We start from the raw sequence: 14,984 nt of genomic DNA, 5'->3' as shown, positions 1-14,984 counted from the left end.
ACCTTCTGGGGACTGGTTCATGCAGGGGTCAGGAGGAGGATCACAGAAACACAGACTGGGGTGGGTTGGAAGAGACCTTAAAGCTCACCCAGTTCCAACCCCTGCCACGGGGACACCTTCCACTAGACCAGGCTGCCGGGTCCCCGTTTCAGTCTGGCACTACCCGAACCCGGCGGCCAAACCGCTGCCTCCGCAGGGACCTGGCCCCCTCCTGCGGTCGGGCCCGGGTCTGCCAGATTGCTGAGGCCGGTTCCCCGCCACCCGCCCGCCTTGCAGAGCGGTGGAACCGAGCGGCCGCTCCCCTGGCACCGCACCGGCACCGCCCGGGCTCTCCCCTCCGCCGGCTCCTGGCGGCCCGACCCTCGGGACCGGCCACGGGACGCGGCGGGAGGGACCGCCCCCGGCCCGCCCCTCCCCGCGCTCGGCCCTACATAGGAGGCAGCGCCCGCCCCGGCTGACCCCTGCTCAGGCTGCGGCCCGGTTCCGCCATGCTCGGGGTGCTCGGGCTCTGCGCCGCCCTGGCCCTGCTGCCCGCCGCCGCCGCGCAGGACGTGGCGGGAGGTAAGCGTGGCCCCAGCCCGGCCCAGCGGGGTGGGTGCTGGTCCGGGCGCTGTGAGACCCGGCTCGAGGGGCTTTGTGAGCCCGGTGATGGGCTGTGGTCCCGGACCCGCAGGGGGTGAGGCTGGGGCACCCGAAGTCGAGTCTCGGCGGTTACTCTGAACCCCACTGTTGTGGGACGCTTGGAGCATGGCGCAGCCTGGTGCAGGATGTTGCCCCAGGATGGGCAGTGGGAGCTGGGAGGGCAGGTCTCATATTTGCTGGGAAGGCTTCAAGAACAGGTAGAGGGGCTGGGATGCTGGTGTTATAGTGGTTGTCCTGGGTTATCCTTTATCTTTTATGGACTGCGCTAAGCATCCCTGAAAGAAAGCTGTTCTTTCCAGGGCAGAGTGTGGCCTTATGCAGTGTGGGGCACCAGTACATCCTTCTGAGATCTGGGAGAAGGGGTGCTGGAAAAAAGGCTTTCTCCATTCCCAGCTGCCACTTGCAATGTAACCATGCATTCAGTGATGCACGAGTCCGCTCGGCAGCCAGCCCCCCCCCCGCCCCCCCCCCCCCCCCCCCCCCCCCCCCGGTGATGACCCTTTAGAGGAAATCCTCTTTCAGGACAAGCTGGGGGAGAGCCTCAGGAGCTTCAGAGCAGGAAGATGGGGGCCATCAGATTGGGGTGTAGGTGAGGAGCAGCAGGTGCTGACTGCTCCTCCTTGGCAGGTGGAGAAGGTAGCATAGCTCTGTGCCTGCTGTTCCAGGTAAAGGAGAAGCCCTAGCAAAGGGTAGGGACAATCCCCTTCAGGTGTGCCCCAAGAAGTCTGCTCACCCAGTGGGAAACTGTTCTCCAGCTGATGACCAGACTGCTGCTGGCTGTGTGGCTGCTCCAGCTGGGAGGAGAGTAAGGACCAACATGTGTTTTACTGTCTTTCTTCACTTCTGTCATAGCCAAGTGGCAGAAGGAAACGTCTAGCACAGCAAGAGCTGCTCTGCCACCTCTGTCCCCAAGGACTGCAGTGCTCCCCATGCTGTCCTGTGCAAACAGGCTGATTCCCTTCCCCAGGGAAAAGCATAGGGAGCCAGGTTAAAATCTTTCCTCATGCGAGAGGGCTGTTCTATGACTCCTTGTACGCAAACAGTCTCAGGGCAGCATGGCTGCTGTGATGCTTTCCTGGCCTTGGCTGGAGGAACAGGGAAGATGCAGCTTCCTTAGAGTGTTCAAAACCTGCAATCTCAGCCTCCCGGGGTGGCAGTGTGTAAACACCCTTATCTGAGCTATGTTCATAAATTGCCCAGTTGTTTGGAGGGCTGTGCAGAGCATGTGACTGCTGACAGTGGGTCACAGCTCAGGGCTCCTGCCAGCTGGAGAGAGAAAATGCGGCTTTGCTGCTTGTGAGCCTGGAAAGCAAGCACCTCGGGATGGTATTTTTTCCTGATTAAGGTGGTGCAAAGCAGTGATCCTTCTACCGGTTACTGAGTAGTCAGGCAAACTGGTTCGTGGCCTTTGATCAAATGGGCTGCTGCTTACACCCTTTAGGCAAGGGATGAGGTTTAAATGGCTGATCCTCAAGGGCTGACAAACTACACTTCCTGAGGATCTGGAGGAGCATACCAGTGAAATGGTAGGTGAATGTCCTAAGGAAGTCTTTCCTGAAGAGCTAGCACTGGCCTGGAGCTGCAGGCAAGCCCAGGAAGGCAGCTGAACTAGGCCACTTTGTCCTGTGTTCAGACCTGATCCATTTCCCCACCCAGCTGACCTGCATTCCCTGGAAATGCTGTCATTCATGGTGCTGGGATGCCAAGCTGGGAGTCATCATCCATATGCTAGGAGCTGCCTATGTCTATAGAGCAGGGGTGATCCTCTGCCAAATGTGATGCTAATAGGTTCTGAACACAGGTGCAGATTTTGGCTGTGGTGCCTCTTGTCACCTGGAGCATTTTGTGCTAAAGGAGGGTTTGGATGAATGGGCTGGAATTTCCCTTGTGCTGTGGGAGGCTATGGGCTCCCACAGAGACCATAGCTGCATGTCTCCCATGTGCTCCTCTGCTTCTCATCCTGGTAGTAACTTCCTTGTCTGGTATTTGTTTGCTGGAGCTGATCTGTCATCTGGTGATACAGGACTGCACCGCCTGCCCAGTGCTTGTCCTTATCTTTGCAGGGTCCCTCTGGACTGACCCCAGCTGTGTCCCTGAGCTGCCCCACTGCCTGTTGGCCACAGCAGATTCTCAGGCTTATAGGGAGAGGAACTCACATCTTGGGGCTTTGGATTACGGTAGTCAAGGCAGAGGATTTGCATTCCAAGGTTTTGGGGATTATCACCATGACACTGAGTGTGTTTTGAAGCTGACTTCTCTTGCAGCACTACTGTGCTGCATTGCTGCTGCTCTGATGGAGTGACCACCTCCAGAGTGGGCAGAAGCTTGCTCTGAGGACCCAGAGTTTTAAAGCACTGAGAAGGTCTTCAAAGTACTGAGGTGTCTTTTTTCCTTCCTATAGATTGCAGCCAGTATACAAACAGGAGCTGTGAGGAGTGTCTGAAAAATGTCACTGTAAGTAGCAGCGATAAAGCTCCCATCCTCTTGCAATGCCTGAAAACATAGAGTGGGCTTTGCCGGGCTGTTATGGAGCAGTTTCCCTCCTGGAAGGGTGAGCTTCTCCCCTGTCCTTGTCCTGAACATGCTGCAAATGCCACCCACCCATGATGGTAAGATGGAAGCTCTGCCTTGGTGCTCTAGGAAGAGGTTGCTAGAAATTGGGCTTGGTGTACCATTTTGGAGTTGATAAATGAGCATCCTCTTCAGGTATGGGAGATGCTGCCAGTGGGACATGCACCATGAAGGAGCTTAAGTGGGCTGGACTGGCTAGGCAAGCTGACCCTCTACCAGCCTGTGGGTGATGTGGTACTGAGTGGATGCAGGATGTATAACTGTGTCCCACCTTATCTCTGACATCAGCAAACTTGAACTTGAGTCAGATCTTGCAGCTGATTCAGCCAAAACCAGTTTGACCAAACCCAACCAAGCACTGTTGTTAGGGGTTGGAGCCACTCAGGAGAGGAGGGTGCAAAGCTGCTGCAGGTAGGCTTTCTGGGAAAGACTAGGGATGGCACACGCAAACCTACCCTACTCATTAGCTGTTAAGTGCCTTGTCTCAGAGGCTTTTTTCTTGTCCCAGAAATGCATGGAGTGAGCATTAACGATTTGATTATTACGACAATCATGCACGCCAGGATTGTTCTCCTCATTTTTACTTGCTCTAGAGATCTGCACTCCTCTTGCCTGCTCTACTGGTGCAGGCAAGCCTGATGCAGCCTGTGCTGACCAAGCACAACTGAGTGTACTGTTGCTGTTGAGTGGTACCTGGCTCTCAGGAGCAGGCAGCAGTGGCCCTGTTGCTGCAGCTAACGAAGCAGAGCATGGCTAACTGGCATGACTGCTGCACACTGGTAATGCTGTGCTGCCTGTGTTCCAGTGCCTGTGGTGTGCCAGCAGTGGGAGGTGTGTGGAGTACCCTGTTCGAAGACTCCTGCCCCCAGCTGACCTCTGTGAGCTCCACTCTGCACGCTGGGGAGTCTGCTGGGGTAAGTGGATTGTGCTTAATTATAGCTGCCTTTAGTGCTTGTTGCTAAATGGCACTGATTGCCACTTGTGCTCGGGAGATTTCCTTTGCCTCCCTTTATTGCTGCTGATGTAGCAATGACAGGCTGAAGTCAATCAGAGTTCTGCAAACTTCCTGAAGCATGAGCAAGAAAGCCTCAGGCGGGCTTTTAAAATCCATAGGGTCTCTGGGAACCAGAAGTGAGATGACTTCTCTGCAGGCCTGCGTGGGCTTCTAGGGCTGAGCATACATACTCAGTGGTCCTGCTCAGCTCTTCACCCAACTGAGAAAATAACCTCTTCCAAAACCAGCCCTGCATAAACTGTGCTGCAGCCAGGTCACTTCCTGGAGCTTTTTCTAGCTGGCTGTTGGCTGACTTTCCTCCTTGGTGCTCTGTTTCCTGTTGCGTTTCTGGAGAAACTGGTGTCTTTAGACCTAGCTTGGTGCATGCGCATGCTCAGACAGGACCCACCTTTTAGGGGCTGAGGCAGGTAGGAAGCAAGCTGGGGCTTGGTTTCTCTTGCCTATCCCCTTGATGGGGAACTTGGAGTTTAATTGTGGTCACCTATCATCTATTGTGCTTGAGACTGGGCTAACTGCTCCCATAACTTGTGGAGGAAGAATTTCCTCTTTGTGAGCACTACAGCATGCTGTTCTGGAGCTTCCGTAAGACCTTGTAATACTAGTTTTTATGCCAGTAGCTTCACAAAAGGTTTTGTTACAGAAGAACACATTCCTGACCTTGCAAAACTCACTTTAGAGGAGATCGGTCCTATGAAAAATTAGCTCTTAAATGAGTCTACATTTTGGGTATGTGGGAGATTCATACCTTCATCATCGAGTAGACCAGTGCTCTGGGATGGACCTCTGTTTGTGGAAAGGGGTGATCAGAACCCTGGGCTTATCCCAAAATCTGAGGTTTCAGAAGCACCAATACAGACATGTGCTGGTGGAGAAACTCTCTCTTGAGCTGAAAAGCCTGTTTGGGTTTGTCTTACCCCCCTGGGCTGACTTCTGATCCTTGGCTTTTGGGCTGCCCCTCACATGACTGTAGGTCTGTTGCAGTGCAGCCAGCAAAAGCTTCATGATGCTCCAAGGTAAGGCAGTGCTGTGGACTATTGGGTCTCAAATACCATCTTTCCCAAAGCCTTACTGGGAGCATGGACCTGCAGGCCTCCCTGCTGCTGGGTGGCCGATAGAGAGGCTGTGTGAGCCCACCTGTGGGGACAAATGCAATGTCTGCAAGCAGGTGGGTTGCTGGCTTCTGGTCTTGCTGGTGACCTACTAGCAGGCTATGGCAGCTGTCTGTGATTGGTATCTGGATCCACATTCCTTGCATGGTGCTCGCTGTGGTAGTTTAGGTAGGGATGCAGTATGGCTTGAGAGTCAGATGGCACAGTGGTTGGCAGTGATGAAGCTCAACACTGGGAGCAGAAGCCAGAGGCTTTGAAAGCAAGTTCAGTGGTGCAGTCAGCTCAGCCTGGAGCATCCCAATAAGCCTGCTACTGCTGAGTCCTTACAGCAAAGAGACACGAAGGCATCTTCTGAAATGTCCTGAAGTACACCATGTACAGTGTTCCGGCTTTCAACTGGGTTCAAGGTCTGAGGGGCTCAGAAGTGCTCTGAGCAGGCCCAAGTTCACTAGGATTTCTGTAACTTGGCTGCTGTGTGTCAAGTGGCTCCTAAACAAATATTTCCACAGGCCCAAGTTTCTGAACAGTCTGTATCATACTTGGAAAGAAACACCTCTTTGTGAAAGGATTTCAGGTGATGTCTAGGTATGTCTGTTTTGGCTGGTATCGCTACAGCTATTGCTGGAGTTGAGTAGGACAGCTGCCTCCCTGGAGCCAGGGCTCAAGGCTCCTGCTTCATTACCATGTCCCAGTGGGGTTTGTGCTGTGTATGGGTGAGCAGATCCCCCAAGCCGTGGGGAGATGTGGTGGTGGGGTGAATGTAGCTGTTCTGTGCCTTCAGCTGCTTCAGCAGCACTACAGGCCCCAAGCTGATAAATCCCAGCAGATTGTCTTGCTTTGCCTCTTTCCCAAGGACTCTGGACACTGTGCGTGCCTCCAGTCCACTGTCATCTCTTTTTAAATGACTTCTGAGGCTGGCTCCTGTGAGCAGTAACTCCAGTGCCAGTTGTGGTCTCTGGAAGCTGGGCTGTTTTCCCTTGATGGGTTACTGTTCACCTGGATTAGTGATTAAGACACCTTTGCTCCTGTTTCTGCTGGAGGAGATGGGCCTGAATGCGTTTGTTCATTCCTTCATAGCCAACAACTGAGTGCCGTAGTTTGCAGCTACATATACTTAGCTAGGGTGTGTGTGTGCTGGTACCAGCACTTGGTAACTGTCCATCTTACTTTTCTGGGCTGCTACATGTGCCTCCAGCCCAGTGACTGAAGCTGCTGGTGACTGTATAAAGTAGCTGTATGATTGTGAATATCACATCTCGAGGCACCCACGTATTTTTGTACTAAATGTGTTTTGTCAAATCCTTCAGTGAACTTTGAAGCCCTGATCATTGCGATGTCTGTGGTGGGAGGAATAATACTCATCATGTTGGGGGTCTGCTGCTGCTGCTGCTGTTGTAAGAAAAAGAGCAAAAAGTAAGTATTGGAAGGGTCCCCTGTTTGCCCATAGTAGCTCAGATGCAGCCATGTGCTGTTGCAGAACTGAGTGCTGAGCACTGCTAACAGGCTTTTTTATCAGGCCAGACAAGGAAGATGAGAGGATGGCCAGGGAGCGCGAGAGGAGGCGGGTGCGGCAGGAGGAGAGGTAAGGTTACCCTGCAGCCACAGTCTCCTGCCTGTACTGTCAAATGTGATGCTAGGAGGCATGTGGGGCTCAACAATGCAGTCAGTGGCTGCTTCAGCCCTAGCTCAGGCGCAGACCTCATGAGCAGTGTCTTTCTGGGTGACTCATGGATGCAGCATCACAACAGCTTTGTGTATTTAACTCCCTATGGGCTGCTAATGTGCATGGGCTCTGATGGTCCCTAATGTCTCTGGAGATGGGGGAGCAGGTGGGAGGCTGAGCAAACCTGGCAGCCTGGAACTTCCTGGATTGGGAAGAAGCAAGGGGCTGTAGCTCCTCTTGCCTGGTTTTGCACTGCCAGTCACTGACTCATGGGGTTTCTGTTTGCTTCTTGCAGGAGAGCTGAGATGAAATCACGACATGATGAAATCCGAAGAAAATATGGTACAGTATTGAATCACTCCCATCAGCTGAATCACAGCTGATGTGATTCAAGCTAAGCTTTAGATTGAGATGCCTCAGTAAGTATGTTCCTTGCTATGGTTACAGCTGCAGAGACCTGGCCAGCAGTGAAAACAGCCTCTGCTTCCCCTGCTCTCTTGCCCTCAGGGAGCAAGTGTAGATATGCTTGGATCATGGCTTGTGACCTCACACAAGTGCTATGCCTCTTAGGCAGCAAAGAGAGTAGTTAACATTCCCTGGGGCTTGTGTCCTCCAGACTCACCACATACAAGAAGCTCCTGGGGCTTGGCTGGAGGGGAGAAGCAGAAGCTGATAGACACAGCATAAGCTGCACACTGCTGCTCTTCAGGCATGGCCCTCTGGCAGCCCTGTGGTCAGTGGTGCTGGGGAGCCAGTAGCCTGGGGGCCAGACAGGAACCTGGACGAGCACAGAGTAGGCACCAGCCTGACTGCAGGGCCAGTCCTCTGCTGGCAGCAGGTCCATAGGAGATGTTGGCTCAGTCCCTGAGTGCTGGGAGGACACAGCCTCCCTCTTGGGGCTGGACAGTCCCTCAGGTGAATGCTGTGGCCCTGGGGCAGATGAGGACCTGCCTGAGGGGGACAGGTTGGAAGGAAGTGGAGAGAAGCCTGTTGCTTGGAGCTGGTGGAGGATCTCTCCTGCCTTCCTGCTGAGGGTGTTCCCAGGGTGGCTGTGGAGTAGGGAGAAGTTGGGTTCATGCACACTGAGTGTGGTGGTCTTTTGGGGTTTGGGCAGGGTGGAAGTGGAAGACCTGTACTCCAGGGTTGTCTTGTTGCAGCCTGCAATCCTGTCCTTTGTGGCTTTCTTCTTCAGATGTTGGGATGGGGCTGGGAAAGCAGCCAGGAGAGTGGCATGGGGGCTTCTCACTGGACCAGAAGTCAGCCCTGCACCCTGCCCCTGTCTCCCAGTCTGTGGGTATGGGAGCAGAGGGGCCAGTCTTAGATCAGTTTTTATTTAATTTGGGTCTGAGCTCTCTGCTCCCAAGTCCAGTCCAACAGGAGGAGTGTGCAGAGGGGGTGCTCTTGGGAGATCAGGCTTGCTTCTAAGCCTGGACTTCATACAGCCTGCATGGGAGGAGTTTGCCATTAGGTAGAGCTTCTTAATGGATCTCCTCTTGTGTAGAGGGAGAGAGTGAAGTATTGCTGACTGCATGTGCAGCTTGAGTAAGAGCAGGTCTTTCAGAAGGACAGCAGGACAGGAGGCTGGATGAAACATGAATGACAGTTGTTAACAAGAGCTGTTTTGCTGGCAGCTGCAGTCTGAACGAATTTATCTTCTCTTTTAGGCCTGTTCAAGGAAGAGAACCCTTATGCAAAGTTTGAGAATTAGTATCTCCAGACCTGCCCACCCTGGTGAATGGTGCCTTCCTAGAGCCACAGGACTCCATGCTTCCTCTGTCAGAAGGAGACCACCATGGTGCCACTTACCACTTCAGATGCCACAGAAGATGAGCCAAATGCTTGGTGACATTGTTGTCCCTATTCCAGGTGCTTTGTCTGCTCCAGAGCTTTGTTCTTGCTCTGCTGGTGCAGGAACACATGGTTGCAATACTGGAAGATGCCATGTTTCCTCTCACTTATCCCTGGGGTGGTTACAGGGTCCAAAGCAATGCAATTAACAGGTCTTGTCCCTGGACAAGGGCAAAACCAACCTTGTGTATCTTGCTCCTGTCTCACCAAATACTCTTCACACACACACACAGAACCAGGCTCTTCTCACCTTTCTTTTTCCCTTTCTTTTAGTATAGGCAAAAACTAGTTTCTTTACTCACTGATCAGCAGGAGGCCTTGTCTGTTACTCCAGGTGCCTGTATTTGTCCCAGCACATGGGCATTCCTTTCAAAAAGCACAAGTTCCTGGTTATCTCAGGCCTCCAGTAGGGCAGTCCCATGTGCACGTTCTCACTTGCAACTAATCTGGGGAAATGCCCCAACACTCCTACCTCTTGTGCCTTTCTAGAAAGGTGGTCTGGGCTTGGTGGCCACCACTGATAGCAATACTGTAGGATTTGGGTGCCTTTACACTATGTTGACTATATATTGAACTGATTATTGTGCATTACCTTTTTGTGTGTGTGTGGTTTATTCTTCCCTCTTTATTTCCTTTTATTATTATTGTACTATTATGTTCTACTTTAATTTCAGTTATTAAACTTTTTCTCAGCCTGTGGGGTTTTGTCTTTTTTCCCTGGCTCACCTCCCCATCCCACTGGGCATTATGGTTAGTTGCCAGTTGGGTTTAGACCGTAACATTCTCCTGAACCAGGGCAGCAGAGGGACCTGCTCCATCTGAGGAGCCAGCTTCTTGCCTGGATGGAGCATAACTGTGCCCTGGGGATAAGCAGAGGGGTGCTGAGAAGAGACCATTACTGGTTTCCTCTCTGCTGCTTTGCTCATTGCTGCAGCACTATGGGCCTGGAGGGGTTAGGGCCTGTGGTATGGAGTAAGAGGGAAGGATGTAGCTGTGGGAACTTAAGGAGAGGGTGGGAGATGGGTCAAGCACTGGTAGGGAGGAATATCAATGTTGGAACTGGGGGAGAGGGCGCCATTGCTGTTCTCTTCCCTGTGGGTTTGCCCATCCCTCCAGGGATGCATACCCAGGGGGAGAATGGAAAAGGGAGCTGTCCCTGGGACTGTGCCAAGCAGATCCCCGAAGGGGCCAGTGTCTGCTCTGCTGAAGACAAGCGGCTGAGCTGGGAGGTTCGGGGCTCCTCCCAGCCCCTGGCCCTGCAGAGGGCTGCGATCCCAAGGGGAGGCACCCGCAGCGGGATGCGCTCCCCTCCAGGGGTACCCAGGGGACCGCGGCGCCCCCCCACCTCCGTGCGCGGCAGCGGGATGCGCAGCGCATAGCGCCCCCGTGCGGCCCGGCGGGGACTCAGCTTGCCCGTGCCCCCACCCCTCCTCCCGTGGCACTTCCGGTTCCCCGTGACGCACTTTCCAGAGCCGCGCGGGGAGGTGCGCGCGGCACCCGCAGCTGCCGCGGGCCGCCCCCTCACGTGATCAGGAAGGGGGGACCAATGAGCGCGCGGGGCGGGGCTAAGGCGCGCGCTCTCGCGGGCGGCAGGAGGCGGCGGGAGCCGAGGCGGGAGTCGAGCGCGCGGGCGCGTCCCTCAGCGCGCGCTGTCCCTTCCCCTCCCCTCTCCCCTCCTCTCCTCATCCCGCCCTTCCACCATGTCGGAGGAGAAGCCCAAGGTGAGGCGCGGCGGGCGGGCAGCGGGGCGGCCGCGGAGAGGCCTCCCAACGGGCACGCACACAGGGAGCGCGAGGCCTCTCCGCTGGGCCCTGGGGCAGGGCTGCCGGTGGGCCCCGCCCCGCCCGGCGGCGTGCGGCGGACAAGATGGCGGGGTGGGCCGGGCCGGGCCTTGCCGGGGCGCGGCGGGAGGAGGAGGAGTGAGCGGCGGCTCCGCGCAGCCCCGTCGCTCTGGGAGAGACCGCCCGGCCCCTGCAGGCCGCAGCGGGCATGGAGCGGGCCTCGCCCGCAGCACGGCCGCGCGCTGACCTGGCTGTTTCTTCACGCTTTCTCTCCAGGAAGGCGTGAAAACAGAGAATGATCACATCAACCTGAAGGTGGCGGGGCAGGATGGCTCCGTCGTGCAGTTCAAAATCAAGCGGCACACCCCGCTGAGCAAGCTGATGAAGGCGTACTGCGAGCGGCAGGTAGGCACGGAGCTGCTCCCGCCCCACCGCCTTCCGCTGGACGGCCCTTGGGGCGGCAGGAGCTTCACTGCTTGTCTAAAATACCGGTGCATCAGGGTGAATGCATCCGGGTGTGCCGGAGAGTGAGGACTTGGGATGCTTCAGTGCTAAAGTTTTTCTCTTCGCTTAATGAAAACTGCCTCTTCCGCTGAAAGTGCCCTGTGACAGCATTGCTAGCCAGCGAGATCTGATCCTGGCTCTGACGCCAGTTCTCCGAATTTTCAGGCTTCTAACTCTCAGTTCTGTCATCTCCGAAAACCTGATCAACTTTATATAGAGTGTGTTTTCTGTTTGGAAAATTGGACAAAGCAAATTCCGCAGTGCCACGACCCCTGTTGTGGTTTTGTTTTCTCCTCTCACATGTCTGTCCTGTTGCTCATTGCAGTTTGGACTCCTGTATTCTGCAGGTGGCAGCCGTGTGCTTAGTGTCAGATGGAGGCTGTTCCTCAGTGCCACCCTGAGCTATTAAACGGGAGAAAGGTTTATCCCTGCAGCCCAGTTCCTGAGCCTGTAGCACTCGATATTGACTGGAAGCAGTGGTGCAGAGCCAAGGGAGGGAACACAGATGCCTTTTGGAAGCAGAGCACGGTTCTGTTTGCTGCACTTGCCCGTGTCCATTACTAGCACGATCCTTGCTTTGCTTACTTGAACCTTACAGTCTTCCCTGTCCCATGCCTGATGTAGCATAACACCTCTTGGGTTGGGAATGGGAACTTGTCCTGGGTTCAGCTGTAACAGTGATTTTTCTCCTTCTTAGTAGGCGGTGCAGTGCTGTGTTTTTTACTTTAGTCTGGGAACAACATTGGTAACACAGTGATGTTTTTAGTCGTTGCTAAGTAATGTTTACTCTGACCAAGGACTTTCTGAGTCTCTCATGCTCTGCCAGTGAGGAGGGGCACAAGAAGCCAGGAGGAAGCAGAGACAGGACACCTGACCCAAACTAACCAAAGAGGTATTCCATACCACAACATGTCATGCCCAGTATATAAACTGGGGGCAGTTACCAGAAGGCCCAGGTTGCTGCTCGTGTCAGGCTGGGTATTGGTCAGCAGGTGGTGAGCAGTTGTATTCTCTTCCCTTATTATTTCCCTTATCATTATTATTATTGGCAGTAGCAGTAGTGATTTGTGTTATACCTTAGTTACTGGATGTTCTTATCTCATCCCATGGGAGTTACATTCTTTCAGTTCTCCTCCCCATCCCTCCAGGAGCAGGGATAGGGGAAAAGGGGAGAGTGACCAAAAGGCTGCATGGTTCTTAGTTACTGGCTGGGCTTAAACCTGGACAGAACCGAACACATGGGGTCTTTAGAGAAGCCCAGGTAGTGCTTGTGTTCATGTGGCTGTGTGTATGATTGGAAGTGTGAGTCATGGGGTCATGGGGTTTTCAGAGGATTTTAGAGGGCAAAGCAAAGACCTGGATCCCTGAGGCAGGGAATAAAGACTGCCTCTTGTGATTAAACACTTTCAGAACAGGCATGAATTCAGTTTGGGTTTTAAGGGCAACTTCTACTTACTAATGTTAGGACTCCAGTGTTTTTCTGATAAACCTTGTGAGCAAAAATCTGTCTGGTCCTGCAAATTCTTTTTCCCTAGACCTTCTTCATGGTTCTTTTGCTCATAAGAAGATAAAGAGCTAGAACTGGGAGCAGATGCTTGGCATGAATGAAAAGTTGTCTTAACTGTGGGTGGTTGGTGCTGGTAGCTAGTTACACAAAAATGTTATTTTTTCATATTGTTTTAAACTGTTTTCCTTGAGTCAGCTTAGTCTAACATTATCTCTGACTGCATAAGAAACAATTGCTTCTCCTTCTGACCTGTCCTCTGAGGCTTTTACACAGTGGTTTATTGTTTGACCTGTTCTTAAGTTATCTTTGCAAATTAACTTGTGCTATTTGTGCCTTGCAGAGCAGGATCCCAACCAAGTGCCAAACCCATACCTGTGGTTCCATATAGAGCCCTTGCTGTGACAGCAGCACCGCGGGAGGTCACTCTTAACAGCTCTGTTTCCTCGATTTCCTTAGCAACATAGATGCACTGTTTCCCCTCTGGTTAAATCTTTGGAGTCTGAATTTTGTTAAGATTTGTTCTGACAGTAAATCTGTAAATGTTTTGTTTGGATTCATATTAATTATTTTGAACTTGCAGGGCTTGTCGATGAGGCAGATTAGATTCAGATTTGATGGACAGCCAATTAGTGAAACAGACACACCTGCACAGGTATGAAAAATACTTTTACTGCAAATTGCTATAAAAATATTTTGATATCTGCATGCAGATCAAAACTGCACCTCAAATGCTCTGTTATTGGTACTGGTTGGGAGTAGAGACCTAAGTGCTTTTGTAACCATGTGTATTCAAAGCTTTGCATTTTCCATGTTACTCTAAACAGCTGGAGATGGAAGATGAAGACACTATTGATGTGTTCCAGCAGCAGACAGGTGGAGTGTGTTAAGACATGCCATCCCTTGGAGAAGAGGAGTTTAAGGATCCTCATCACAGCCCACTCTCTCATCTGTCCTTGGATTTGCTATTAAATAGTAAACAAATGAACATGCCAATCACACAAGATCCTTTGAAACTTTAGAGGACATTTACCAAAATTGCTTGTTGTCTTTGACGTACTGCGTGTGCAAGTCAAAACAGTATCTGCAGGGATTAATCTGTACCTTCAATTGGGCCAATTTGATTTAAATCCAGATTAAGGAGTATGCATTGTCTGTCTGCTGTTACCTTTTTTGTTATTTCTTTCTTTTTTAATTTCTTTAAACCTGTGGCCTAAATATTCACCCATGTGTTAGGACATGGTGTGTTCATTCCTGGCTCTTGTTGGCCTTGCCCCTCTGTTTAGTTCTAACCATGTAAATAATTCAGTATATGTTCATGCCGCTGGTGAGAGGAAGTTTCCTTTCAAGATACGCTAAAGAGAAGGGAAGGAGATACTGGTTTTAAGGTTTTTACTGTGTGTTCAAACACCGTTCCTTCAAAAGCTTTAAGGCTGTAACATAAGGCTGGTACATGCAGATACAATGCCTAGTATAGAGCTGGAGTTTAAAATACTGCAGATTTACATATGCTTTGTCATATTATGATAAAGTCATCTGAAATACACTTTTTTAATGCAGGAAGGAGATTTGTCCTGAATAATTGTCAGAATCTGAGTTACCAGAGCAGCTAGGACAAAAAAAAAAACTAATGCTCCTGATAGAGCAGCAGTACTTTTTGTTCTGCAAGCTTATAAAAACAAGAAACCCATCACTGCATTCTCAGTGGTTTACTGAATGTGGGGCAGAACCTGTCACCTTCTGCTCTCTTCAGCATGGCTCTCATATCTTGTTGGGTACTCCAAGCATGTGGCCTCAGGTTTCTTTGTAATACTTGGTTTTGGTAGACTAACTTGTTAAATGGGGGGGGAAGCATCTTTCATTGTCACCAGGCTGTATGTGCAGAAGAGCTGTCAACCTGGTGAACAAGAGAAGAGAGAAATGTGTGTACAGGTGTTCAAAAGAACCATCTGTTACAATGCCTCCCCAAATTTGATGAATTTTAAATGCTGAATGATGAATTTGTGTGATGGATTTGAGCTCTATGCAGAGAGCCAGTTCCAGATGAGTTTTGCAAAGGCCAGGTTGTAGGTTGTCCACTGCTGCTCTGTGGGATCATTACCTGCCTTTTATATCCACCTGACCCGTTTGGCCATGTTGGATCATCTCCCGCTTGCTGGGAATCTTGCTGGAAAGGCCCTTATTTTCTTTTTCATTTTCTTGTATATGGGCTGGGGTGGGACATCCTGTAGACCTCACTGTTTATTCACCGGTTTGTACATTTATTTGTTGTCCTTTACTATTGTATACAGTAAATATAGTTTGGTACTCTGTCTCCTGCCTTACCCTTAATACGGCTGTGCTCCTC

General features: G+C 51.9%; 2 protein-coding genes across 2 annotated transcripts; both read left to right on the top strand.

The window, feature by feature from the left end:
- Nucleotides 1-424: 424 nt before the first annotated feature.
- Nucleotides 425-9,547, top strand: PTTG1IP (PTTG1 interacting protein). Its single transcript, XM_005151230.3, has 7 exons — nt 425-561; nt 3,044-3,096; nt 4,019-4,127; nt 6,645-6,750; nt 6,854-6,919; nt 7,296-7,342; nt 8,665-9,547. Exons 1-7 carry the CDS (start codon nt 489-491, stop codon nt 8,706-8,708), a joined length of 498 nt encoding a protein of 165 aa, XP_005151287.1. The 5' UTR covers nt 425-488; the 3' UTR covers nt 8,709-9,547.
- An 886-nt stretch (nt 9,548-10,433) lies between these two features.
- Nucleotides 10,434-14,949, top strand: SUMO3 (small ubiquitin like modifier 3). Its single transcript, XM_005151012.4, has 4 exons — nt 10,434-10,569; nt 10,906-11,034; nt 13,221-13,292; nt 13,465-14,949. The coding sequence occupies exons 1-4, from the start codon at nt 10,549-10,551 to the stop codon at nt 13,525-13,527; spliced, it is 285 nt and encodes a 94-aa protein (XP_005151069.1). The 5' UTR covers nt 10,434-10,548; the 3' UTR covers nt 13,528-14,949.
- Nucleotides 14,950-14,984: the final 35 nt, after the last annotated feature.

This window comes from Melopsittacus undulatus, chromosome 6, assembly GCF_012275295.1.
Source record: "Melopsittacus undulatus isolate bMelUnd1 chromosome 6, bMelUnd1.mat.Z, whole genome shotgun sequence".
NCBI classification, from domain to species: domain Eukaryota; kingdom Metazoa; phylum Chordata; class Aves; order Psittaciformes; family Psittaculidae; genus Melopsittacus; species Melopsittacus undulatus.
This window is presented reverse-complemented; position numbering and strand designations above follow the sequence as displayed.

Bases quoted from the DNA above. Each gene is read 5' to 3' on its own strand.
- PTTG1IP (XM_005151230.3), top strand. From the start codon at position 489: ATGCTCGGGGTGCTCGGGCTCTGCGCCGCCCTGGCCCTGCTGCCCGCC. The intron at 3,097-4,018 runs GTAAGTAGCAGC...CCTGTGTTCCAG, and splicing joins AGTGTCTGAAAAATGTCACT to TGCCTGTGGTGTGCCAGCAG. The intron at 4,128-6,644 runs GTAAGTGGATTG...CAAATCCTTCAG, and splicing joins ACGCTGGGGAGTCTGCTGGG to TGAACTTTGAAGCCCTGATC.
- SUMO3 (XM_005151012.4), top strand. From the start codon at position 10,549: ATGTCGGAGGAGAAGCCCAAG. The intron at 10,570-10,905 runs GTGAGGCGCGGC...CTTTCTCTCCAG, and splicing joins TGTCGGAGGAGAAGCCCAAG to GAAGGCGTGAAAACAGAGAA. The intron at 13,293-13,464 runs GTATGAAAAATA...TACTCTAAACAG, and splicing joins AAACAGACACACCTGCACAG to CTGGAGATGGAAGATGAAGA.